General features: G+C 42.2%; 3 protein-coding genes across 5 annotated transcripts in view; 1 reads left to right on the forward strand and 2 right to left on the reverse strand.

Moving 5' to 3' along the window:
- Positions 1-14588, reverse strand: part of LOC111226991 (coronin-7-like) — a 107478-nt gene extending 92890 nt beyond the window's left edge. Inside the window, exons 1-7 of the mRNA XM_022752327.1 lie at positions 14440-14588; positions 12114-12210; positions 11647-11727; positions 11342-11412; positions 10182-10368; positions 8983-9059; positions 4954-5004 (exon numbers count right to left, since the gene is read on the reverse strand). Of these exons, the coding sequence (XP_022608048.1) occupies positions 4954-5004; positions 8983-9059; positions 10182-10368; positions 11342-11412; positions 11647-11727; positions 12114-12210; positions 14440-14499 (624 nt within the window). The 5' untranslated portion in view covers positions 14500-14588. The remainder of the gene's footprint in view (positions 1-4953; positions 5005-8982; positions 9060-10181; positions 10369-11341; positions 11413-11646; positions 11728-12113; positions 12211-14439) is intronic.
- Positions 14589-14995: 407 nt separating this feature from the next.
- dnaja3 (DnaJ heat shock protein family (Hsp40) member A3) lies at positions 14996-19819 on the forward strand. Its single transcript, XM_022752383.1, has 11 exons — positions 14996-15205; positions 15877-16013; positions 16102-16185; positions 16349-16555; positions 16663-16815; positions 16900-17047; positions 17507-17571; positions 17834-17962; positions 18088-18203; positions 18397-18494; positions 18732-19819. The coding sequence occupies exons 1-11, from the start codon at positions 14998-15000 to the stop codon at positions 18749-18751; spliced, it is 1365 nt and encodes a 454-aa protein (XP_022608104.1). The 5' UTR covers positions 14996-14997; the 3' UTR covers positions 18752-19819.
- Positions 19820-20283: 464 nt separating this feature from the next.
- On the reverse strand, positions 20284-26142 carry hmox2 (heme oxygenase 2). Of its 3 annotated transcripts, none has more exons than XM_022752384.1 (7): positions 26064-26123; positions 25323-25518; positions 24543-24642; positions 24305-24422; positions 23640-24131; positions 23054-23177; positions 20588-22967 (listed from the first exon to the last, which is right to left on the reverse strand). In XM_022752384.1, the coding sequence occupies exons 3-7, from the start codon at positions 24623-24625 to the stop codon at positions 22840-22842; spliced, it is 945 nt and encodes a 314-aa protein (XP_022608105.1). In that variant the 5' UTR covers positions 24626-24642; positions 25323-25518; positions 26064-26123; the 3' UTR covers positions 20588-22839. The 3 variants fall into 3 exon arrangements, with proteins under 3 accessions (XP_022608107.1, XP_022608105.1, XP_022608106.1); XM_022752385.1 differs by having other exon boundaries at positions 26057-26075; XM_022752386.1 differs by lacking the exon at positions 25323-25518 and having other exon boundaries at positions 20284-22967; positions 26064-26142.
- Positions 26143-26172: the final 30 nt, after the last annotated feature.

A 26172-nucleotide genomic window follows, 5' to 3' on the forward strand; every position in this document is an offset into this window, starting at 1 on the left:
CAGAGTGATTGATTTAATATCTATTTGTAACAAGCCGTAAACTTAGGTAATACTTAAGTTAGATTCTTAGATGTGGAGTGGGGAGCAAACAGAGAATCGGGCCAAATAGAGACAACAACAAAAAAAAATTCAAATCTGAAATTCACCCCGCTCTTCAGCGTTGGGACAGGAAGCAAAAAGATGCCACATGTACGGACACGCACTCTCCCCAAATGTGCCAACTACCTAAATACAACCGTCTCTGTGCTTGTGCGCACGCACACATACACACACACACACACACACATACACACAGTGATTACAGATGCAGTATATACTGCGCCTCCTGTCCAAGACCTTAATTACCCTGCACAGTCTTATTTCCCATAAATACAGCAAAAGCAGGGCTGTAATTAGGGCCTATATTTACCCCACCTGGCTAGAGGAGAACCCAGTTCACTGCTGGCCACAGGGATGAGCCAGCCCCACTCGACTACGCTGCCATGGGTGGAAGCAGGATACCAGTAGAACACAGGAGCCGTGGGATGGGGGGCATATAGGTACACCTCCTCCCCACATAAGATTAGTAAAAAAAAATGTTATCAACAGGTAGCTGTTCTAAAACATTCAACAAACTCTAAATGCCTGTGGTAGAATGGGACAGAACTCATAATAACCAATTGAAAGTACAAGTTCTGATGTTTCATTCCAATGAATAATGAGGTACTGGCAAACTAATTTTTACTTTATCTGGTATTGAATGACAAAACGTCCACTGTTCAAATGCAATATCTACCAGTGATTGATAACCAGCTAAATGCAAATACGTGATAAATAGAATGTGGTTACATGGTACTTCCAGGCTTCAAGGGTGAAAGAGCTCCGCCACAACAACCAGACAACTGATTTTGATTAGGGCAACAAATGATACACTAGTTGTGTTCCGCAAGGTCGGACATAAGAGAGCCGCTGTCTTGACTGCATCCAACTACTTTTGTAACTTTCCAAAACTTACAATCCGATGTTCGCACAATCACGCGGTCATTGGTCAGCTCCTCTTGAGCTTGCCTTTTTTTTTTTTTTTTTTTAATATTTGTCACGCAACTATTTGAGGCACTTTTCATGTGTTCAGCTGACAGCAACACTATGATTGTCTTGCTGTGGAGAAAATATGCGCCATAATCACCATTTGTAAACAACATCACGTCACTCCCCTCTCTATGACAGCCGACTTTTCACTCCACCTTCCAGTGTGGCCGTCTGCATCACTCATAAACACTTTTGATGTCCAACATGACAGAGTTGGCAGAACTAGTTCCTACTACAGGCTGTCTGACCAATGACTAACAAAAGCGGATGTGTGCCTGTGTCCTGAGAGACCATTTGTAGAGTTGGGTAGCAGCAAAAAATAAACCGATTAAAAAACTGGTGATACTAAATCATTACCTTTTGTCTTAGATTTTTTTTTTCTTTACGATGTACACATTTGTCTCTGTTACTGTACTACAAGTCAAACTCTTCCCACCTCAGCATAAGAGAAAATTATGCTTCACTCTGACGCTCCACAGCGTTCGTGAGATACCGTTCCCCAGAAATCTTTTCAGAGAAGAGCTGTGGTTTCTCTTGATGAGGACAACTGACTGGCTCTCATGCAAGACGCCAAACAGACCTCCCAGTGAGGTTACAAATTCAAATAGTTGGGACACTTCTCTGTTTACTTTGTGGCCACACTGGCCTTTCCCTGGCATCACATCACATCTACAACAACAAACTGATCACAATGAAAAGGGGAGAAAGTGCTTGAATATGCCCTCACGTCGGGCACAAACAATGTGGAATCTGCTTTAAACCACTGACACAATGTGAAATGTTCTGTTATGTTACGTTTTATGGTGATGAATATTGCTTTGCGGGTCTATGTAGAAATCAGAGCTTCACATTCTACTATGCATCCAAATTACTGCCCTCATCACGTTTGAGTGTGTTTAAGATTCATCGCCCGCATGTAAGCCCTGCTTACAGCAGATGGGGTGTTAATAGGAGTGGTGGTGGCTCTCCCATTCTCCAGAGAGAGAGAGAGAGCCACACATCTGAAAGCTGTCAGGGTGAGGCTCTGCCCACTCTGCTCTCCAAACTGAAGCCTCCCACAGCAGAACCGAGTGTATTTGAGAGAGATAGGAAGGGAGAACAAGAAAGAAAGGCAACACAAACCCAAAAAGGGAAGAGCAACCCTCTAATAACTTTGATCTGGGTCCTAACTCTTCTTTAGTTTGAGGTGGTGAAGCCATGTGGGGAGGGCAGTGTGCTGACTCAGGCTTTTGGTTCTCCTCTCCGTGGCACTGAGGATTAATGAGAGAGTGGGGAAGTAAGAGAAAGAGAGGAAAAGAAAAACACTCAGAGAGCCAAGAGACTAGTAGACTTGATCCCTGAGTGTCCTGGTGGCCCAGAAGTCGGAGGCAACCTTTTTTTACACCGCAGACCATTTATAAATTTGTAATTTCGTTGCAGAGCAGCCACGGGGGACAGAGAGGTCTCCCATTCTTACAGGCTTTTTCTTGATACTGAGTTTACAAATCGCACAGAAAGAGAAACGAGACAGAGAAAGCCAAGGAAAGACAAAGAAATGAGAGTCCGCAAAAGGGATAGTGGGCGAGCATAAAACCCAAACTAAACAAAAACTGGAACAACTTTATTTGGCCTGTCTTTCATTGTGGCTACTTGCTAAATTTAAAAAAAAAAAAAAGTACAGAGATCTGTCAGTGAGACACTCAGGTAGTGGTCACACAGATTTCACGTACAGCTGAATGCTGAAAAGTGGTGATGACGGACTGGTTACCTCTTGTACCAGTGACCTGCTTTAATTAAAAATCTGTCAAGTGTTGATGGAGGAGTGATGAGGAAAAATGCAGCACATATGAAACTTGTTTATAGAACTTATATGTTGGTCAAATCTTATCATTGCCTGTAGTGGTGGAACAACTATTCAGATCATTTACTTTAGTAAAAATAGCAATAAAACTGTGTAAAAATACAAGTCCAACTTCTGCATTAACCAAGGCCATGTAACAGCACAATGTACTTTGAGTATCAGAATCATAAAATCCTAAAATTACTCATTACACAAACACATTACACTCTAATTCTTTTATTATTAAAACAGTATTATATTATATTATAATTCAGCTGTACTTTAATTTTGTAACCGGTAAATGTACTGCTATTATTAGCTACTTCATATACTATTGGATGGTTTAATCTATACCAATGCACGATATATCATAAACTAATCACATGTTTTCTATGTAAAGTTGGAGTTTGCAAAGTAACTATAGCTGCCAAATAAATGTAGTGGAGAGAAAAGTGCAATATTTCCCACTGAAATGTAGTTAAGTGAAAGTATAAAGTATAAAGTTGCAGTACAAGTACAAGTACCTTGTGGCCCCAGGGATTAGGAACCACTGCTGTAAAGCACAAACCAAAAAAGCTAAAATCTAAAACACATTCCTGGTTTCAATTCTGCCTTAAGACCTTTCACATCTATTTTCCCCTTTTTCCCACATAAGGCCTGCTGCACACCACCGTCAACTATCTAATGAAGTCAATAATAACATAGACTTGGCTGGTATCTCCCAGCAGCAGTACATCCCCGCCACCAGTAACCACTGGGCTCTTACTGGAGACGCCGTTTCAGACATAGAGATAACCAAATACTGATTCAGTATAAACTAATGAGTCCTTCTGGCTGCACAAAGTGATTTAACTGCAATTTTATTTGAATTACTTCAAGTCATTTGTTACACAGAGCGCACGCAGCGACCCTGGACCTGGAATAGTATTTATTCAGGCAATCTGGGGCACTGTTGAAAAGCGCTGCTTGATGTCTGTATTGCGTGAGCAGTGAGAAAGAGACGGAGAGATTCCTTGCACTGCAGAAAAATATAACAGGCTGCTGAAAAGCGGTGCGTTAAAACGACTTCAACACTGATACACCTGATGTAAACATCCGCGTTCAAACACTGAAGAGGAGCCAGCCGACTCGGCTCATGTTACTAAAGCAAACACAGAGGCACATGCACTGTACTCACACACTGTTTAGTAAAAGGCGTACAGTTGTACGTGTGCCGCAAAGAAAATAATCCACATGTACCTGTTTCACTGTTGGCTCCCTGCCTGTCAGAGTCAATGACATCACATCACCTCTGAAACAGTGCGCCGTTCACGAAGGTGTCAAAAGTTTAAAAGCACACACGGAACGACACATGGGGGAACATACACGCAGACATAGCGCATGTACACAGATATTTCCATACAGATGTGCCTTCCAGGTATTTCTGCGGTCTAATGTGTAATCTGCTCCAGCATGTAGTGTTTTTGCAGGATTCCTTGTATTTACAAATGAGAGAGCCTGAGGCAGTGCCAAGCATCTCAGTAATTAAAACACCCTGGGAGGTCCGCCGTTGAAATGTGTGAGAATATTTGCTCTACACTGACCAGTCTCTCACAACACTCACCCTCCCTTCTTCATTTTAATCTTCACTCAACTCACAAACGCTCTACCTCTCTACTTTCTCATCGCTGCTGGTTGTGACCGAGGCCGTCGCGGCTCTGGCCTGGTTGTCGTTGATGAAAGATTTCAAATGAGGGAAAAAAAGAAAAAAGAAAAAAGAAGAAGAGTGGTGTGAGTGGAGAGGTTTGGTGCGGGATGGGCACCCGTGGGAAGAGGAGAGCAGCAACTTCATCCATAAATCAACAGTAGATGAATCACAAAGTGGCCCGTGGCGAGCTCTCTGGGTTGACATCAACATGTTTACCACTAGATGTAGTGTGGAGAAAAAAAAAAAAAAAAACTGCCTACAGTAAGTGGCAGTGGAGTGACAGGGACCAAACCTATTTCATTCTACCTTTTGTGTTTTGTTTAAATAGATCTACATCAAATTCTCAAAGGATTTTCTAAAGCTTTATAAGAGGACTTACCTGAACAGGTGTCAACTGGGCCCTGGGGTCAAACACTCGCAACATCTTGTCCTACACAGACGAGGAGAGAGAAGAAACTTTACTGAACTGAAGGAAGCTGGAAATGATTCATATTATGAATTAGGATAAATGATACAGTGTTATAAATCAGCTCAGCGCTGTCTGAGCTCAAAAACCTTTGGTTTTAAATCACATTTATGGCGGTTAGTTGGCAACTTGGTTCCCTCTCATTCTCAATGCTTCACTATATGGGCAGAAAGTGAAGTAAAGTAATAATAACATGTGAGGGCTGTGAGGCTAGTCTGTGGTTTACTGTGAATTCTGCCTTTGTGAGGAGTGTGAATGTGATGTGCAAGGGAGGTCCAACAGCAAATACGAGCTCAGGATTTAAGGTTCCAGCAAAGACAGGGGGGAAAGAATTGGGCCTCCTCAATCAGCTGTAATTATTTCATAGAAACTGAAATATGAAAGCTAAATATTGAAAACATTAGCCGTCTCTCCACCTCAGTGTAATTCGGAAAAAGAACAACACAAGCTCTCTGAAGTTTCCTCGTATATCAGTGTGATCTCACTGATTCATCGTGACCCCTCCACGGCCTTGTGCGCCTTGACCCCGACCAGCCTGAGCACGCATTCGGCATCAATCACAGCAGCCAATCAGAGAAGTTCCTTCATGATTGAGAGGAAATGGGGCCTAATGGGATCAGGCTGTGACCGGGACATGCGTGTCTGCAGCCGTGTCACTCAATACCACTGTGTGACTGTGATCACAGCAGCAGACTGACATATGGAGCTGATAGCAGGTAATAAGTAAAAGGGCTTAGACTAAACCACGCACACACTTAACAAACATATGTCAAAGGGAATCAGGAGGCACACAGTGACACAGTCAAGTACACACACTCACACACAGGGGGGCACTATGCACCATTCGGCCATACACAACATAAATACAGCATTTTATTCCATTATAGTTGAAGTGTTGAAGCCGATGATCAGTGTGGGTTTCAGCTTCTCTTTGATCTACTCCTCTCAGCAATCCAAAGGGGCATTTATTTGCTGTTTGTTAGCTTGAATAGCAAACATGGCTTTTATCTGGTGTGCCGTTTCTTTCTCTGCCTCTCTCTATCTGTGTATGTGTATGTCTATGTGTGTGTGTGTGTGTGTGTGTGTAGCCCACCCACGAATACGATGCCCCAAGGCTATGTCTTCAGGCCGCTGTGACCCGGGCCTAAGCCAAAGACTCGGAGAACAGTGTGGGAACACGCACACAAATCGGTTTTCCCAGCACATGACCTATGCATAAGATCCCACCTGTTGTAAAAATGCCAAATTCTGGCTAAATCCACCTCTGACCTATCAGCATTCTCTAAGTGTGCCAACACAGGACAACCACACGCACGGGTTCTGGTAAATGTTGGTTGATAAACTACGGTTGCTGCTAACAATTATTTTCATTATCAATTAATCACTCGTCTATAAAAAAAATCAGAAAATAGGTCAAAATGACCATCGTAATTTCCCATAGTCCAAGCTGACGTCGTCAAATGCCTTGTTTTGTACTAGCAGCAGTTTCAAACACAAAGATATTCAGTTTACTATCATACATAACAAAGAAGAAATTCTCACATTACAGCAGCTGGAACCAGCACATTTTTGCCATGTCTGGTTAAAATTACTCAAACTATTTGATTTATTTGATTTGATCATCAAAATAGTTGCAGATTAGTTTTCTGTTGATAGATGAGTTGATTAATCTACTAATTGTTGCTGCTCTATAGCAACCACACAAACACACTCAAACAAGCAAACACACTCTCCAAAGCCTATGACAATAATGCATATAATCTCATACACACACCACCTAACTACACTCATAAATGACAGAGGGCCAGGAGAGCAGTGTGTGCATTTGTGTTTGTGTGTCTGTGCTGAGACAGCAGCTGTTTAATCAAAGCGGCGGAGCCTCATTCTCAAGCTGCTGTTAATGAGTTTTCACTGCTGGTCTGCTGCACACAACTTTCTCATGTATTTAAACACACGGTCGCTGAAATCTTCAGCCAGGGGTGCTCTCCTCACTCATCAAACACATGGCGCTGCCATCCTACCGTTCCTAATCTCCCATGGTTACCAGTGTCAAAGCCTGCTGTGACTGTCGATTTGAGAATGCAGGACGTCTTCATCAATAAATGTGCCTCACTCTTCACTGAGAAATATTGTGCGGAGCCCAGTTTGAATGTGACTTTTAAAATTCAAGGTGAACCGTGGACCATAAATCTAGTGACACCTCATTTCCAAACTGCACACCGCCCAGGCCTGTCCATCATTCGGATAAACACAGACTTTCCTCCATCCCTGCTCACACTACCTGTGGATTTCCCTTTCCAAAACTGAATGGCGCCTTTCTCCCTCCAAGTGCGTCATAAATATACATCTCTCTAAGTCCAAACGAAGCCTGTCATGATTCCTGCTCTTTGGGGTGGTGGTCTCCCCTTCATCTTCCCCGACCTCAGCCCTGTGCCCCAATGTTTACCCTATGGGAGGGCCGGGGGATTGGACCCACATGTTGGCAGGCCTTATTTGCTTTAATAAGCTGGATTGGAGAGATTGAAAGGGGTCTTTTGGGTTAAATGACACCAGAGCCCAACAGGAGGCCCCCAGCTCTGATCTTGGCTCACATTTCCCCAAGCTCCCTTTCTTTTCAGGTGCCTTGTTCTTTCAGACTGCACTGAGGCCGATGGTAGCTCTGCTCAGGATGATTATCCTGTCAAAGTAAATGCCATCATTTGGATGTAGCCCGTGATGGGTGGAGTAATTTGTTACTTGTCAGAGCAAAGATAAACAAGGGGGATTGGCCTGACAATCATACCTGTTCAGTATGCACATGTTGTAGATTATTGTGTCAAAGTTTATTTGGTCTCTAACACAAGTTAGTTCATCATGCATTGTCTAAAGTATACACCAGGGGCTTCTGGCTCATTTTCACATCAATCAGTCAATGCCTGGTTTCAAAAAGGATGCAAATGCATACAGACATTCACTCTAGTGCACAATCTGAGAGTTAAGAAAATGCCACTGGCTTTTCCCATAAACCAAATATATTCATGAAACAATCCCACCTAAACTCATAAATCCCTTCTTTCTCTGCCCCCTACTCTTAAACCCATACCACCCCCTCCTTCCTCCTCCGACACAAAAATATTAACAACCTAATGGAAAGCCCCTCAAGCTCTGTGATTGTTTCCTGATGACAAAGATGAGAACGGTGCCATATGGATGCATAAAAATCCATAGACTTTCTCTTTTTTCTTAGCTTCCCCCTGTGCCACATAACTACTGTACATGTCAAAGGAATTACAGTCTTCAGTTCCTGATTAGACTTAAACTTGCATCAGGGGACGATGGGGTTCGAAGGGGCTTACAGGGCTGTGCTCTGGGGATAGGAGGTTAGGGGTCAGTTTGGGTCAAGACAAAACAAAAGCCATGATAGATTTATCCTTCACATGCAGGCGTGTGCCCTTATTAGTGCCTTAATTGCCAAGTTACTACAGTTTCCAATCTGATGAGGAAAATTTCCACAGGCCCATTATCATCTGTGGCCAAGATTTCTTTAACTGCTTTGTCATCACTACTACCATACTAAGACAAATTGGCTATTATGTCTTTTACGTCATAGGGCTCTCCAAGTTTATTCTTTTTTTCCTGTAAAGAACTGCTCTTTAATTCCTAATCCAATGTGTGATGTGATCCCCACCCTTTTTATGAGCATCACCCCTGTTGACATTTTGATGAAATAAACCCCATATAAGCAGATAAGGAGCTGCGGTGTCCAATGTGAGGCACGCTGCACTGAATGTGAGCCACTGGCTGCATCTAGTGGTCACACAATGCAACTACAGCAAACCAACCCCCGAACCATACACAGACAAAGTTGGTGAGGGAATAAAACAAAATACAACTTTTACTTTACAAAAGGTGAAGTGATGAAGGTCATTGCAATATATCTGGAGCAGCGTGAGCCATCCTCACCTTGCAGGAGGAAGCCAGCAGGGAGCCGTCCTGTTTCCAGCTCAGACTCTGCAGCTGGTCGCTGTGCTGCTCCAGAACTGCAGACACACATATCAACATAGAGAGAGATGAGAGGAGGAAAGGACTAGAGACACAATGTTGATGTGAGACATGGACAAAAATGATAAAAAAAAAAAAAAAACATCGTTGATAATGCAAACAGTGAACACAGAATGACTGCACACACACAAACAAGACAAAGAACATGGATATCTAACATCTGAGAGGTCACTGCAGGAAAAACGCAGGGAAGACATGAAGCCATAAATCAAGCACACAAAATTCAGAAAACACACAATTACACACCAAAATGGGGATGATTTACACCAAAGATCATATGTCCTTACAGTTTAGACATATGAGAGAAATTATGAGCATGACACATGTATTAGCTTGCGGTGCCATAAGTGAGCACAGCGCAGCTTGTGTGAATTGTTCAGTTTCACCATGACAACAAACAGATGAAAAGAGATGAGAAGTGCACTTGTTAAGACAGCTACACACAAAGTGCGACATGAACTTAGATAGTCGAGGAAAAAAAAATAGAACTCAAACACACACTCATTCAAATATAGATTTCTATCGCTCAGAACTTGTTCCTCAGCTACATGTGAATGAGGAATGACGGTGATGAAAGAGAGTGTGGGGGGGTACAGCTCATGAAAAGTTGGATCAGCAGTGAGCAGCAGCAGCCAGGCCAGCTGTCAGGGGATGGAATGGGGGGGAGGGGGCAGTGTTTGTAGGGGTGGGGTGAGGCCAGAGGATAGTGACAATATCCTGAGGCCAGTCTGGGGAGACTGGGACCAGGACTGCAAAACCAAAAAAAAATTACCTCTGCTGCTCCAGCACTTAGACAGAGCCACAGGGCTGTAAAACGTAGGCAGTCAGTCAGACAGTCCCCAACGAAAGAAAAGAAAGCAACCACTTCACTCCACTTCAGATATATATTTATGTTACACACAGAAACAAAACAGACCACAACAAAACTTGAAGACTAACTGACAGAGACTGAAATGTTAAATGTAACAGACAGTGCAGGATGTACGACAAAGACTTTGACAAAGTCATTTTCTCGTGATGTGTGCTCTTTAATTCAAATAAAACTGTGCGCACAAACAATTGTTTGTACATGCACACCTCATGAGTCCAGCTGTAGCTACCTGCTAATGGTGCATCCTGGCGACTGGTGTCCCAAATCAGGGGAGACTTAACAGTGCCGACAGCCAGCAACCCAGAGGAGGTGGGGTGGAAGTGCACCAGCTCCAGCCTGCCCTGAGCTGGACGCAGGGTCAGCTCTGGACTGCTGGGCTGCTCCAGCTCTGGATCACACAAACGCCACAGCTTCACCTGCACACACAGAGAGGGGAATCAATAAAATAATATAAAATGATGGATCTATTTTGATGGATGTAGTCTTCACACCTCAGTGAATTCCTGCTGTTTTGAACACGAAATTAAATGCTCATGATTGTATGCTGAGACCGGTGTCTTTAAAGCAACATCAGACAAAACAGACTTATATAACCAACTGTATGACCATCTGCTGATTGTGGTAATTTCTGCTGAAGTTATTAAGTCTTCCAGATGGAGCAGGCCGGGGTTGGAGAGGATCGCTACAGAAAGCAGCTAAAATTTCAGGATGCAGCATCGCAGCCAGAGATCAGGAGATCCTTCAAGGAAAACATAGTTTTTACATAGATCCTCCCAAACTCTTGTTTCTGAGTCTGCATATGGATCTTATGAAGTGAAACTGCTTGATAATGAGTTTAAGTTAGCAAAATACACCCCTGAGATGTAATTCACAAGGGGATACTCTCTCAGTTTCACTCTAATTTCACCTGCTCAGCACCTGGTGAAGCAATACGCCCTGTTGGCAAAAGATAAGCAGAGTGAAAGTGAGCTGCAGATGCTGGGCACTGCAGACCACTCCATTTATATGTATGTGTGTGTGTGTGTGTGTGTGTGTGTGTGCTATAGGTCTATGTGTGGCAATAGTTGTGTGTGTTTACACAGGGCTCTGAGGTAAACCAAGCTGCTGCGTCTGAAGATGCAGGACCACACTCAGCAGATTCCAGTAAGCCAGGGCACCTGTGGCTGAGGATAATGTGCTGAGAGGAGAGAGCCTTCAAAAGGTTTAAATAACAAAAACCGAAGCGGTTCATATTGCAGTCAAAGTCCAGCCAGGAACAACAAAGCCTGAGAGGATGGAAAATGCACTTCAGTGTAAGTATACCTCAGCAAAATAAAGCAAGATCAATACAGAGAAAGAAAGTGAGAAACAAATAAAAGACAAAAAGAAAGACAGCACTGAAGAGCTCACCGTCTCATCTCCAGAGCATGTTGCCAGGAGACTCTCATCAAAAGGAGAAAAGTCCATATCAGTCACTAGATCTGGCAGAGAGGAGGGAAAACAAATGTAAAATAAAAATTAGATCTGGGTCACAGCTGTCTAGATTGATTTCATTTCTGAGCCAATACATTTGCATTTCTCATGTGATTTGAAAAAGAGAAAAAAAAAGTGTCCTCTAGGGTTGGAGTGATGATATTTATGCAGACAGAACATAGAAGAGACAGCAAAGGACTGCAAGAAAATATTGTGCTGATAAAAGTATGAAGAAAAACTACCAGAATGGCAAGAGATCTGGGTGACTGTCCATTGTCCATCTGAGCCTGGTTTGACTGAAGACAGGCCCAGCATACCTCCACCTGTAGACACAGGAAACATCACACACACACAGACAATGACATCCATCATACTTTAACCAAGCACTCCCCGGTTTATGGTGCCAACTACTGCCTCAAAATCCCAAATTTCCTCCCAGCTCTCTGTGGATTATTGCTCACTGTAACTAAATAATATATATTTTATATTTTTCTTCAATAAAGAAAATGTTCTGTCTCTCTTCTTGGGAAATCTTCTGTTTTTGGCTGTGCTTTGTGTTTGATTTTAATTTGATTCAGCCTTCTCCACATTCTCATCTGATAAAATGTGGACATTTGATGAAACAAAAGCAAATGTGTGTTTAAACTGTAGACAGTGAATCCTTCTGTTTCCATGAAGCAAACTGATGACCACACTTTTATAGCCTTACCAGCCTGCTCGGTGTTGAAGGCCACCAGCTTGGAGCTCGCTTTGATGTGGTTCCCCTGGCAGGAGAAGGAACCAGCACGGAGGTTGTTGATCCATCCCTGGATTTAAAGACACAGAGAGCACAAGTAAGAGTTCATAGTAGATGAAACAAGGGTAACATAATGCACATCAATAACTGGGATCACACAACATAACAGAGAAAAGTATCATTCCGACTAAGTGTTTCATCAGACCACAGTGTAATGGAATTTGAAAATTAAGAGAATCATAAGTGTTCACTTGACATGTGCAAACAAGAGCATACCAGCAAGCTGCACTGAAGAATCCAATAGAAAAACACTGCTCATGTGTTTCATTATTCTAAAAAGCACACGCAACTGAGTTGCTTTCACAACCAGACTAAGAGAAAGACATAAACAGGAAGAATCTGGCTGAGAGCACGCACGCACACACACACACACACACACACACAAGTGCCTCTGAATGAGCAAAGTGTTGAGGAAGTGGAAGGGCTCCCTGCATTGCACAGCACAAAAAACTCTTAAAACCTCTTTCATAACATTAACAAGGCAAGAGCGCCAAGAGGACAGAGTGTCTGCACAACACTCTCCAACAACTACTGCTTCATTGCTCCTCCGAAAATTGTTAGACCAACCATGACAGGCATTTGGCCCACAGAGGGCACTTAATAGCTGAAACAGCTTGGTGAGGAAAGATGTATTACTGCTCTGTTTATGTACACATGCGTTTAAAAGCCCAATTGTGAGTGAAGTGTGCATCTATTTTAACTTGATTACATAATTTTGTATGCGTGTCTGTCGAATGACAAGTAAACAATGAATACAAATATTGCTGATGTATCACAAGCTTACACTCACACTGTGCAGTAGCAGTTTCATTTGGAAGAAAGATTCAATAAATGAATTGTGATCTAGCCATACATGAAGTGCTTATTATTATTCTCATGATTATTACTCAATTCCTCTGCCACTGGCTACCTGCATAAGAGTTTCGTCAATGTAATTTTATTTTCTCCCAAAACAAATCTTGGTTAGATTTCAAGCAGGTACAATTATTCCACTCTATCACCTGCGTTTTAAGCCTCTAGCTACAGAGATAGAAGGGCTGTATCAGGAGCATCCTAACCTGCATGGATAATATCAAGGACACATGTATAATATATATGCTATGCATTTTCTGCATTTAAGAGTTGAACTGAACACCTTCTGTTGTGAATCCATCTGCAGGCCTTTGATTAGAATGAACTAAGGCACCAGAGACTGTGTTCAGTGAGTTCAAATGAGTTACCAAAGTTCATTCTTAGACTACGTTTTGACTACTCTCTCTCTCTTATTATGTAGAAAATTCAAGCTGTTCTGGATCATCTGAAGAGAAAATGCCCTACTTATCTTTGCTTGCATGTCTCCCAATCCCCCCAATCCCTCCAACCTGCGTCTCTCCTCACTTGCCCCATTTTCTTTCTTGTACAGTGTTTAACGTGACAGCTCCTGTCACATGACTTCATGATTGGAATAGCCACACATATTCACTTGTCTGCTGTATAAAGGGGTAGTTGAACATTCACAGCTACAAAGCACCACCTGCTGTCTCAGATCCTGTGCAGAGATTGGAGAGATACCAAGAACATCCTCTGCCTCTGTACATACCAAGCATTTCACTGCCTCAGTAAAAACAAGGCAGGGGATTACATAATACACCTGAGCCAGGAAAGCTGCAGGGGTTGCAACTTGACAAAAATGGGTCCACAGGGTCTCAAAGAATGGCAATGTGCATATTTGTATGTAAGGCACTCCAGTCCAGTCCAGACAAGCCGCCTCTTGCAGCCTCCAGGACAGCCATCATTGAAAGAGAGGCATCTTGATAGCAATATCACTTATCACATTTGCCTTTCAAATGTATATCTTTCCCTTTGGCTGAAACAGAAAATCTGTGCAGACAGAAAGAACTCCAAGTGTGTAATCAAAAACTGTTGATTACTGAAAATCAATGAGAAAACTCAGTTAGCTATAGTATAATGGCATTATAATGGACGTCACTGCAACATCAGATGTAGGCTAGCAGCTCTATGCAACCACATGGCTCGTAGTTTTCACTAGTTGCCTTTAATTTGTATGAATACAAGTGTGTGGATTCAAATTTTCGTGTACTTCTCTCAGTACTATGCAGCCTTCCAGATGCAGGAAGTTCAATATCCCTAGCAGGCAGGCAGGCGTTCCCCAAAACACCACTTAAGTAGCACGGCTATTAACCAGTGCTAATGTTAGCTAGGAAATTTGGCTCTACCCAGACGCTCGCGAGCTACTCACATCTTTCTTGGCAATTTTCGGAGTGGTGTTTTTGAATTTGGAGGTCTTAAAGCGATTCATGCTGCCCCTCTCAAATTGACTTTCGTGCCTTCCGGGTGTCTCTGTCGAGCTGGTTGGTACTCTGCAGAGGGCTTCTGCTACAGCTGACAGCTCAGATTCTCCGAGCGGTGTATGCTCGCTTTGCTCCTCAGAGTTGTCCGATTGGGCGGACTTTTCCTTTTCACACACAAGAGAACACCCCCCCCACCCGAGCTGCCACGTGCTACCCTGGGTCTTAAAACATGTGCATCCTTTTTTTTTAACTTGACACTTGTGATGCTCACTTGCAAAATGAAACTGGTAATGTTTGAATAATTTTGGTCAGTCGTAACTTATACCTGCTGTAGCCTTTCACGTGGAGTTTATAAAAAGGAGGAGTACAATTTAACAAAAACTATTACAACTCGTTTTTCTTGAGAGAGCATCATCTTGAATCATACTGAATATCTTTGCGCTGTCAGTGACGCCCACTCCGTCCCGGACATGCGCAGTGTGTTCGCAGCGGCGACTAGTGAAAGAATGATGGCGTCCTCGGCTGCTCGCTGCTCCTCACGCTGGATTACAGTCATCGCGTCCTCTGGACATCGCCGGGCCGCCGGAGCTGTTGTCTGCACCAGCCATGGAGGGGTCCGCAGTATTTCTACAGTGGGAGCGGAAAAACTGTGGCGAGGAGGGAGCCTTGTGTGCGGAGGGGCAGGGAAGGCGTTGACATTGAGAGGGCTGTCAGGTGAGTGCTGTATTAGCCATATGGTATTGGCCTGGGCTAGGCTAGGCTAATTTTTTGGAGTAATTTCTGGTGTTCTCGTGTGACGCAGGGTCAGACAAATGACTTAACATAGCCAGATAACGGCTCAAGCGAACGTTTAAGATAAGATGCGCTTATAACACAAACGCATTTGCTTGCATACGCGAGGAGATAGTTGATCTAACGTGATGTGATCAGTCTTGCTAACTTTGGTTTACAGTCATCAAGTTGAAGATGCAAGGTGATGCCGGTGGCACATTGTATTCTATGACCGGTTAGACTCTGTGACCTGTTTAGTCAGTTGTTTCTTAAATTTGTCTTTGTTATTGCTAATGGCGGAGTCACTAGCATACTGTTTACCCGCAAATAAATCATCTCCGGCTTTACAAGCGTTTGTGTTTCTAGAATGTTCTTACTATAGAGCTGATTAACGTAACCTGTCCAACTTTTGCAAATAAGTGTTTACTACATTTATTAACTTCACCAACGGTGATTAGCTATGATAACATGCAAAACAAGCTAATTCAACTGTCACGCAGTGACAAATCTGTATAGTCAATTACCAATTGACACCTGCAACCTGCATGTAGCTATAATGCTGCTCTTCTAAACGGAATTATTTACCCTTTTACCCTGTTTTGACACATGCACAGGTCTCAAATCGCCCCATGTTGTCTGCACACTGTCATTTCATACAAGTGCCCCTGCTAGCAGCAAGCAGGACTTCTACCAGGTCCTTGGGGTACCTCGCACCGCAACCCAGAAAGAGATCAAGAAAGCCTACTACCAGGTCTGTTCCTCCCTGACACATGTTTACAGTTTGTATTGGTTCTCAGCCAATCATCACAGTAGTTGACAGTGTGTTTGTTCTCCCTCAGATGGCCAAAAAGTACCACCCTGACACCAACAAAGATGACCCACAAGCCAAGGAAAAATTTGCTCAACTGGCTGAAGCTTACGAGGTTTGGTGTCTCGTCTTTCTTCAAGCTTTCACTTGACATATCTACTCTATATTTGTTCCCACAGTTATGGTGTATTTGCTTTGAAATCTATGAATAATCATTTCTTCCACCTCAAACTATCACATCAGAAATACAAATTAACCTTGCTCGATGTCTCTCTCAGGTCCTCAGTGATGAAACCAAGAGGAAACAGTATGACACGTATGGCTCAGCGGGCTTCGACGCTGGTCAGGCTGGTGGAGGGCAGCACTACTGGACTGGACAGGCCAGCAGCGTGGACCCAGAGGAGCTCTTCCGCAAGATCTTTGGGGAATTCTCAGGAGGACGTGGGTTTGGAGACTTCAACGCCATGTTTGAACAGCCACAGGAGGTTGGTGGGATAGAGTGCCCTTGATTATGCTTTTGGTTTGATTTGGTCATTTTTATCGGTGCATATTCAGAGTGATGAGTTTCTGGCTCCCTCTTTTTGTGGCACAGTACATCCTGGAGCTGACGTTCACCCAGGCAGCAAAGGGGGTCAACAAAGAGATTTCTGTTCAAATAGACGCATCCTGCCAGCGCTGCGATGGTAAGGGCCATGAGCCAGGCACTAAGGTCCAGCACTGTCACTACTGCAACGGCTCTGGCATGGTAAGGGCTCTGACACCCTCTTCTATTGTTCTTTTAAAGTGTGTGTATTGTATCACTAAACAAATGTATCATCCCCACCTGTAGGAGACAGTGAATACGGGGCCATTTGTGATGCGCTCCACATGCCGTCGCTGTGGCGGCAAAGGCACAGTCATTTCCACCCCCTGTCACTCCTGCCGTGGGACAGGACAGACCAAGCAGAGGCAGACTGTGATGGTTCCTGTGCCAGCAGGTCGGTCACACTCAACTCCCTGTCCCACTCAATACTGTTAACATACTATAAGTACTTCAGGGTTGTTTTTTTACTTATCACTATTAATGAACATGAAAAGTCACCCAGCAGTCACGAGCAACTTCTGTTTGCTTTCCTGCAGATTTTCCTAACCTCCTAGATGTTGCAGGCTTTTATTGTTTTAAAAACCGCATACACTGCATGATAATACCATGATAGAATAAATGAAATAGTTTGAGCCTTGACTGAAATTAAATCTGTAGGTTAATGCTGTTCGTCACAAATCATAATGAAAATTAAAGTATAACTTATCCTTTAAGTTAAAGTCCAACAGAGCCCGACCATGATTCTATCCACCTTTCAAGCCTAATTTGAGGCTTTTCATACCCAAAACAGATTTCTACATTTAACTGTAATATAGATGATGTAACCATCTAAATGGATTGTTTTTGCTTTAAGGAGTGGAGGATGGTCAGACAGTCAGAATGCCAGTTGGTAAGAAGGAGATCTTCATCACATTCAGGGTGAGTATCTGTATCATCATCATCATCATCATCACCACAACAACAGTGTAACAAACCCAGGCCAAAAATAAATGAGCTCTCCAGGAAGTGCTTGTTCACCTCCTTAATGAGATTGTCTCGTATGTCTGTGTGTGGACGAGTGAGAGGCACTGAGCTGTCTGAGCTCTTTGATTTCAAATTAACATACCACAGATAAACTGAGGTGCACTGTTTTTTAATACCGTGTGTGATTGATTGAGATGTGTTCGGGTTCTGGATCCAGGTCCAGAAAAGTCCATTGTTCAGGAGGGACGGCGCAGACATCCACTCTGACCTTCATGTCTCCGTGGCACAAGCCATTTTGGGCGGCACGGCCAGAGCACAGGGCCTTTATGAAGCACTCAACTTATCAGTAAGTAGACACGGACATTCTCAGGGGAAACATTTCAAACACATAATAACACACTAATAGAATATAAAGAGGCAGCTTGATAGTTTTTATTTCATTGGTGGGTTTTTTTTTTCCCCCGTCTTCAGATCCCTGCAGGCATCCAGACAGACCAGAGGATCCGACTTGCGGGGAAGGGAATCGCTCGTGTCACTGGCTATGGCTTTGGAGACCACTACGTCCATGTCAAAATAAAAGTACCCAAGTAAGACTCCACAGACAAACACACATATTGTTCATTTTGCTCTTTTTATTCCCTGGAGACACAAAAGGACCTTGTGATTAAAAGAAATAAATAGCAAAATAGCAAATAAAAGCAAAACAGCACACAAAAAAAATCCAAATCACAAGGAATATGAATAAGATGTTTAGATGACAGAAGTCGTTTTCCTCTGCAGGACACTGACAGACAGACAGAGAGCTCTGCTAATGAGCTATGCTGAGGACGAGACGGAGGTGGAGGGGACGGTGAACGGTGTCACTGCCACCACCACAGGTAAGAGAAAAACTCTCCATGTTCCTACTTTCCTTTACTGACATGGGGTTGTTAGGGAAAGGACGGTGCAGTTTCAATCTCTATCCAGGTGGGGGCAGCAGAGGCAAGCAGTCTGAGGCAGGGCAAAGCAAGACAAGGCATGACGAGCGGGAAGCAGAGTTGAAACGGGGGGGGGGTTAAGTGATACACCACAAAGAGTCCTTCCTACAACCATTTTGTTTTTACTTCTTCTTTAAGGTAAAAGATCCTGGAACTGAGAGGCTCCATCAGCGTCAGAGGGCAGAGAGGTGGACAGCGTACAGCAAAAACGGCCCCATTATAGAGAACAAGACAGAGGTGTGAGAAGTACTTGGTGGTGGTTGAGGACCTACAAGGGACCTTGATGGATCAGTACAGGTCTACCTACCATTCCCTGCAGTGGATAAAGAAGAGGATTACCTGCTCTGTTCCTCTGCCCAAGTGGATCCACACACAAGAGGATGTTCCAGTGCACCAATCACCTCTCTGTAAAAGGTCCATGGAAACATGATGATAACAAAATCCATGCGAACAAAATAAATTATTGTATTGACAAGGACTACAAATACAGTCAAAACTTTTATTCAGGATTAAATGACCCTCCTGTATTTAATCCTTTTGTTCTGTTCTCTTTGGTTTTGTTTTCACAAATGCTTGAATTTCTCCTAAAACTCTCTCAGCACTGTCAGTCCTTACAGGTTGAACATTGTCAGACTACATGTTTACTTTTGAGTTTTAATTGTTGGACAGTGTAGAAATGTGTCTCCAGTGGTTATTTTGCGCTTCTCTCTCTGATGGAGGATTACACTGTGAAAGTTTTAGGCTTTCCTGAACTATGAACCCTGATAAACATGATACGTCCCTCTTTTAACCCTTTGCATTGTGAGAGAGAAATCACTTGGGAGTTCTGAACCATAATTACATTTGTACATAGACAGTGGTAGATTATACATGCAACAATGTGTCATAGAAGAAATATACTGTACAGCTATAATAAAGCTATGGTCTGGGAAAAGCCTCTGTTTTATATAAATTAGAAAGGAAGTATAAAAAAACAACTGATTGCTTGGATATAAAAATTTGCACATATGCAGTTCACCCCATTTAGATACAATAAAATGCATTACAAAACACTACTAAACTGCCCCCAACACAGTCTTAACATTATGAACACCACATAGAACTGTTTTTTGCAGGGTTATTGTATTAGAGTACATTGAATTGCACAGGTGTACCTAATAAACTATCCTGTATTTTCACTAATGAATAAATCTAGTAGCATCATTCTCAGTGATCCTGTGTGGACATTCTTTCTACAACAATTTTAAGATAATGAGCTGACTTCCAATATGATGATATTGTCTTTTTATATAATATGCTCCATAATGTCAGAATAACTGGCCACTTACCACTCAGAAGTCAAAAGCAGCAACCTAAAGTGACGGGTACATGTAACTTGATTCTGTTGATATTTCTGTACAATTACTGAGCAAAGCACTCATTACAATAATAGTCTAAAGCCACGTTAGCAGTCCTGAGAGCAAAGAGGTGCTTTGAGTTGCATTAGTTGTGTTATTCTTTTTTTTGTCATGAAAGAAGTTACTGGACAAACTGAAATTTCATACTTATGACACTAGATGAAAAGTCAGGGATCACCACTTATTACAATTTACCCTAGGATGAGCATGAATGTCTGTAACAGTCTATGGTCTGTACAGCAATCCATCCAGTAGACGTCTACATATTTCTTCCAAACCCTACATATGTTAACCTCACAGTGATGACAGAGGAAAAGTTAGGGGCTCACCAAAGCCAGCATGACTCATGTCTGAGTACCATTAATGTCTGCAGATAATGTCATACTAATCAGTCTAACAGCTGAAATATTTTCAGTCGATTTCATGTCAACCAGTGAATGATATTGTTATTAATATTAATCGGTGATGTACATATGTCTTGGCAAATGTGTGGAGGCTTTATGAGTGAATCTGAAATCTTTTTGTTTGAACAATTTTCAAGACTCCCTCTGCCAGAGGCTTTGTGCCAAGCAACTAATGAAGTATGCATTGAAAATGATTTTAATGTGATTAAAAACACCAGTCCAAATAAATCAGCTTCATTTCAGCATGAACAGGATAACATTTTATTTCACTATAGACAGCACAACATACTCCTGGGTTTTCATTCTCATTCAATGAGAGTACTCTAGTCACTGATAAAGCTTTGTTCAGATAGATACACAAACGGATCAAGAGCAGGGGTTAAATGAAAATACAAGAGAATTCAAAATCAACGTGAATTAGTCAAGCATTCCTCTTCACGTTAATCTATAGTGTAATCAATGGCCAGAACTACCTGTGCTCCTGAGATTCAGTATGTCTAAAAATACTGACACATCACACTGTCATCATAAAAATGAAATAAAACATGGACACTACAGGGGTGTATCAGGCAGTCTGTGTGTTATTCCTCCATATGCAACGTATTGTATTGCCATCTTACCGCAACATGAACCTGAGACTCTCAAATACAAAACATATCATCACTTAGGTTGTCATCATGGCTGTGATCAAACAGCTGCACGACAGCTGTTGTCCTGAATGAGCTTCGCTAATAAAGGAATACTGCAAATTCCTATACAGTATGTGTGAATGTGTTGTGCAATACACAGCACAGGAACCTGGTTGAAATGTCATTATCAGCAGGTTTCCTTTGGTACTCCAACAAGTCCAAGGAAAAAAAAAAAAAAAAGACACCACTTGGATAAAGCAAAGTTAATAAAATGTAATTACTGCGTCAAGATAAATATTAAACTTAAATTGCAAAACAGTGCAATTAGACTGCATACACACAGCACAAAGTATTTCTTCATATCGATGTTGAAAAAACAGAGTTTGCACTACTGGGAGAAAATTTTCCAGCATACTGTATGAGCAACATACGGTATGGATAATGAGTACACAGCTTTAGTGATGGTGCATAATGTTATATCCACAATAAATGGATACATAAACAAGAGCTGAGCTGCTGAAGGACCTGCCTATCACATATTTTGCCTTCTTATAGATGAACTACATTTGTCTAGTACAAAGAATGTAGATAAACCATAAATCTTATTAAAAAAACAGACAATTTCCTTTTAAAACAGCTGCAAATCACCTCTGTCCTCATATAGGCTCCTGTGGCAGGTAAAACTGAATCATCAATGAGTCATTCATCATGGATAGTTGAGCTATGCATGTAAATTGACAACAGGTATTTTCTAAGCAGTGCAAGATGCCCAACCGCATAATTTTGAAACAGAGAAATAATACATTTCAACATGCATCAGCAGACATTCAAATATCTGAAATATGCTTTTTTATATTAATCATACACTTGTCAAAGTGTAGGTGTGCTATATCTTGGAAAAAAGCTTTTGATTCCAATCACCTGTCTCAGAGTACAAATGTACAAACTTTCTTGAGGCCATGTATGAATCATGAAATGTGATAATGGATTTAAAAAAATAACATAACCGCAGTGTACTGTCTTTTCACATTATGTTTGGAACTGCAATCAATGTGTACAGGAAAAAATACAGTATATGGGGACGCTTTCTAAGTTTACAGTTTCAGTGTTGTATTATTAACTCATACCAAACTTTCACTCCCTGATCAAATTCAGATCTTTCAATTCAAAAACAGAAAGGCCTCATTAAAAATCAACACAGCAGTCTGCTCAGCAAAAAACCTGCTGTGCTCTTCTATTCATGCACAGCCTCTGCATAGTGTGTTTTAACATGTTTTTACTAAACTAACCATTAATAAACTTTGATAGTACATGTATCATTATTAACTAATGTGTCACTGTAAAGCCAATTACAGTTTACAGATAGGCTGCATTGTTGTGCTGCTGTGTTGCTGTGTCAATCTCCCAGTTTCATTTCAAGTTGGGAGAAAATGTCATTTCACACATTGTTGAGGTATGACCAAACATACTGGAGGGACAGAGAATGGAGGGATACTGCAAAGGAGGTAGAGAAATAAAACAAACTGGAGGAGAAATTGTAACAAGGTGTACCTTGATGAATGGATGGTTGACATGGTAATGGTTCCATAGATCACCTTGTTGGATTTCCATTGATAAAATCCAGGTTTATTTCCTGTCTGTTTCCATCATTACCAAATGAGCAACATTAAATAAAATTAGACCCATAAAGAAAGCTTGTATGAAACTATGAAATGGTCTTCATCTTGTGGAAATTTTCTAGTCTCCTTACTGTCCTTCCGTCTTAATTTTTCCTCCCTCACTCCGACAGCAGCAAAGTGAAAGGCTGAGGGCTGGCTCACATCAGATACCATGCAGCCAATCCAGCCAGAGCAGCAAACCAAGTCGCAAACAGAACCTGTCCTGTTGGGTGTCGGAGTATGGCCATGGCGAGTTGACAGGCGTATGCTGTTCCACCCGATGCCGCTGGGGGCACAGAGAAAACAAACTTACACAACATCCTCAGAACAATGCCATTTACATGTTATTTACAATCAAATATAACAACATACCCATTTTGGCAGCATAGTAGGGACATTTGCTGATATCGCCACCCATTGCTCCATGGACAGGCATGCCAGCATCTAAAACATCCTCCTGGATGGTTTTACCGATCTCTTCCAACTCCTCAAACACCTGCCAGCACAAATATATGTAAGGTTACATATACGCTACATTCTAGAAATTGTTCATGGCTAAAATAATCAGACAAGAATGGCTGCTGTTGGCTAATCCAGCAAAGTAACATCATCATCAAAGTATCATAATCATTTATCACACTGATATAAAAATCCATTACTGCCACAAAACAGTTGTGCTAAATGATGTACAACACTTGCCTTAAGTTCTCAAGTTCTGAACAAGATATAATAGATATTAGAGATATTAGTTACCACGGTATTAGAGGTATAGACAATTTCAGTAAATGATCAAAACAGGCACACCAGGCACAAAAGACACACAGAATGAAAATCCCCATTTAACCTCCTCATCATCACCACCTGGGAACAGATCGCCCCCTAGTGTTTCCAAAACATAGCTTCTATTTCTTATTTTCTCAACCTCTCTACCTTCCTGTCTGCCTCCAATGCTTCTCACCTCCATGTTGAACTGGAAGGCCTTGACAGCCTCATCCACCAGCCTCTTCTTTGTTTCCATGTCTAGATCCAGTTCGTTCATCCGACTGCGGTACAGCTGCTTGAAAGCTTTGGCACTATGGATGGCATCAAACTGATAGAACTCCAGGCCCTCTCCTGTGGGAGGAAGCTTCAAGGCTCTCTGCGCCACCTTCTTCAGCACCTGGCCCCCAGACAGGTCCCCCATGTAACGGGTGTAGGCGTGGGCCACTAGCAGCACTGGGTCGTCCTGCCCTACTTGGTGGATACGGTCCACATATTGCTGGGTGGCCTGGGAGCAGCTGACCTGGCTCTGCCAATCTGGACCATAAAAATACTCGAGGTCACGGGCCAGAGCTTCGTGACGGTGCAGCTCTGCGGGAAAATAAAGAGGGGCAAAGTGGGGATGGTCCTTGTTCCTTTCAATCTCCTCCTCCATGGCTGTGTAAGTGTAGTAGAGTGCCACAGCACCCAGCTGGAGAAGCAAGAAAGAAAAGTTAGAAATTTTGCTTGTCTCGTTTTCCAGATTTCTTTGCTTCTTTTTTACCCACATGTATATTTCATTTATCTACTCACCTTATTTGTTTAGCAAAGCACTCTATAACGTTAAATTGTGAAAATTCTCTCCCTGAGATTCTCCAGACTGACCTTGAAGAGCTCTTTGCGGATGCGTCCCCTGAGGAAATCCTTAACAAACTGGGTGCTCTCAGCCTTTTCATGAACCTCTTTGGTCCCTGCTGCCAGCATCTCGGACAGATCCTCAGGACTGTGGAAAGAAAAGAGGAAAACAGGATGTATAAAATGTGTTTGACAGAACCACAGCGACATGATTATTTTGTAATGTTCTTCCACATTGTCCACTGTTTGACGGTAACATGGGATTTACCTGAGGTTGTCCTCTTTTTTGTCTTCATACACAGGCCCCGCTCCATTGGACACACTTGTTGTCTCCATCTTCTCTCCTGACATTTGTGGAGTGTTCCTGTCTGCCAATTAATTCACCGTAAAAATCAGACAGCAAAGTATTATATCACATTAAATCATATGGCATCAGTCATATTTAAGTTTATTTAAGTTAAGTTTTATTGCACATATGCTACTGAATCTTTAAAAAAAATATGGATTACATTGGCATAGTTTGGCTCAAGGTATATACAACAGTATCTTGTGTAAGATTGTATAATGTATCCTGGCTGTTACCTATATTGGTTTCCTTTGGTTTACATCTGTCTAAAATTGTCAACCTACCACAACTGTGTAACTGTTTTTCAGAATACACAATGGAACAGCCTGCAATGTTCCCTGTGGTTCTAGAGGTATGTACAAGTGCATAGGAGTTGTACATCAAAACATCATACAGGAGCAACTGATACAGTACGCTTTACATCACATTGCTATATGAACCTTGTCCAGAGCCATGGAGAAAGTACACTCAAGAACATAATGTAGATCAAACACAATAACATTAAATTGCCCATTAGGTCCTTAATATTTAAATTCAAGGCTGTTGACAATGTTCCACTTACTTTCCCTGCATAATTACTCAAAGAAAACACCAGAATCCTTCAAAATTCCCTTCTGATTGTCAGATAACTTAATGCTTATAGCCACAAGTAACAGACAGACAAAAAGCTATTATTCAATTACAGTATGTATTAAATCTCACCCAAGTTGCAGCAGTGACCTAATGAGGAAAAGGGGGAGCTGAGACAACCCCACTCCTATTCAATGAAGATGTCCCGGAGATGGTGGTGATGGAAGTGATGATGATGATGATGATGATGATGATGATGATGATGGTCAAAGGAAAAATGCCTTCTGCCAGTTGATTCAGCTGTTTTAAGACGTTGACCTTATTTACTCTGAAAGGGAGATAAGGCAATGCGAGAGTGACAGCTGATACAGTCTGGCAGGGGCTGGCATGGTTTACATAGGCTGTAAACAACATCCAGGCTTGAACTACAGGAACACAGCCAAACAAAAGACATCTAACACAACACAACACAGGCCCTCTGGTGTTTACCAGGAGTCTTACAGAATAACACAGCTAGTTAAACATATAGCTAGCTAAAGATGTATGATGTATGATTATTTAAGTGACTAAATTCAGGTCAGCTCCATGCTCACGTTCCCTTTTATCGAGATACGAAATAAACGTCTTGCTTTTTTCACCGGACGCTAACGTCCTCTAACTTGCTAGGAGCATCATTTTGACAACAGCTAACTTTACTAGCTAAGTTAGCTAATGGCTACCTAGCATTTCAACAAGCTAACAAACTCGTTTAAGAGTTGACGAGCAGCGTTACAGTGCATTACAGCGTCGACTCGTTTATTCACCTATCAAATTTGGTTTAATATTGCTGGATTAAAAGGCTTTGGTATTGTATTGATATTACGCACAACCAACCTTCACCCCACCACTCTGGTGTGCGCTTCGTGGAACTACAACTCAAGCTGAAGGTCCAGGACGGAACTGCACGTCCAACTCCGCCCCCAGCCGGCTGCTCGCGGTCAGG

The sequence above is a fragment of the Seriola dumerili genome, unplaced genomic scaffold (genome assembly GCF_002260705.1).
Source record: "Seriola dumerili isolate Sdu_G_001 unplaced genomic scaffold, Sdu_1.0 BDQW01000169.1, whole genome shotgun sequence".
Taxonomy (NCBI): Eukaryota; Metazoa; Chordata; class Actinopteri; order Carangiformes; family Carangidae; genus Seriola; species Seriola dumerili.

Excerpts from the sequence above, each read along its gene's own strand:
- dnaja3 (XM_022752383.1), top strand. The coding sequence starts at position 14,998 with ATGATGGCGTCCTCGGCTGCTCGCTGCTCCTCACGCTGGATTACAGTC. Across the intron at positions 16,186-16,348 it reads AACTGGCTGAAGCTTACGAG|GTCCTCAGTGATGAAACCAA; the intron begins GTTTGGTGTCTC and ends TGTCTCTCTCAG. Across the intron at positions 17,048-17,506 it reads GATGGTTCCTGTGCCAGCAG|GAGTGGAGGATGGTCAGACA; the intron begins GTCGGTCACACT and ends TTTTGCTTTAAG.
- hmox2 (XM_022752386.1), bottom strand. The coding sequence starts at position 24,625 with ATGTCAGGAGAGAAGATGGAGACAACAAGTGTGTCCAATGGAGCGGGG. Across the intron at positions 23,178-23,639 it reads CCTTCCAGTTCAACATGGAG|GTGTTTGAGGAGTTGGAAGA; the intron begins GTGAGAAGCATT and ends TTGTGCTGGCAG. Across the intron at positions 22,968-23,053 it reads CTACTATGCTGCCAAAATGG|CGGCATCGGGTGGAACAGCA; the intron begins GTATGTTGTTAT and ends CTGTGCCCCCAG.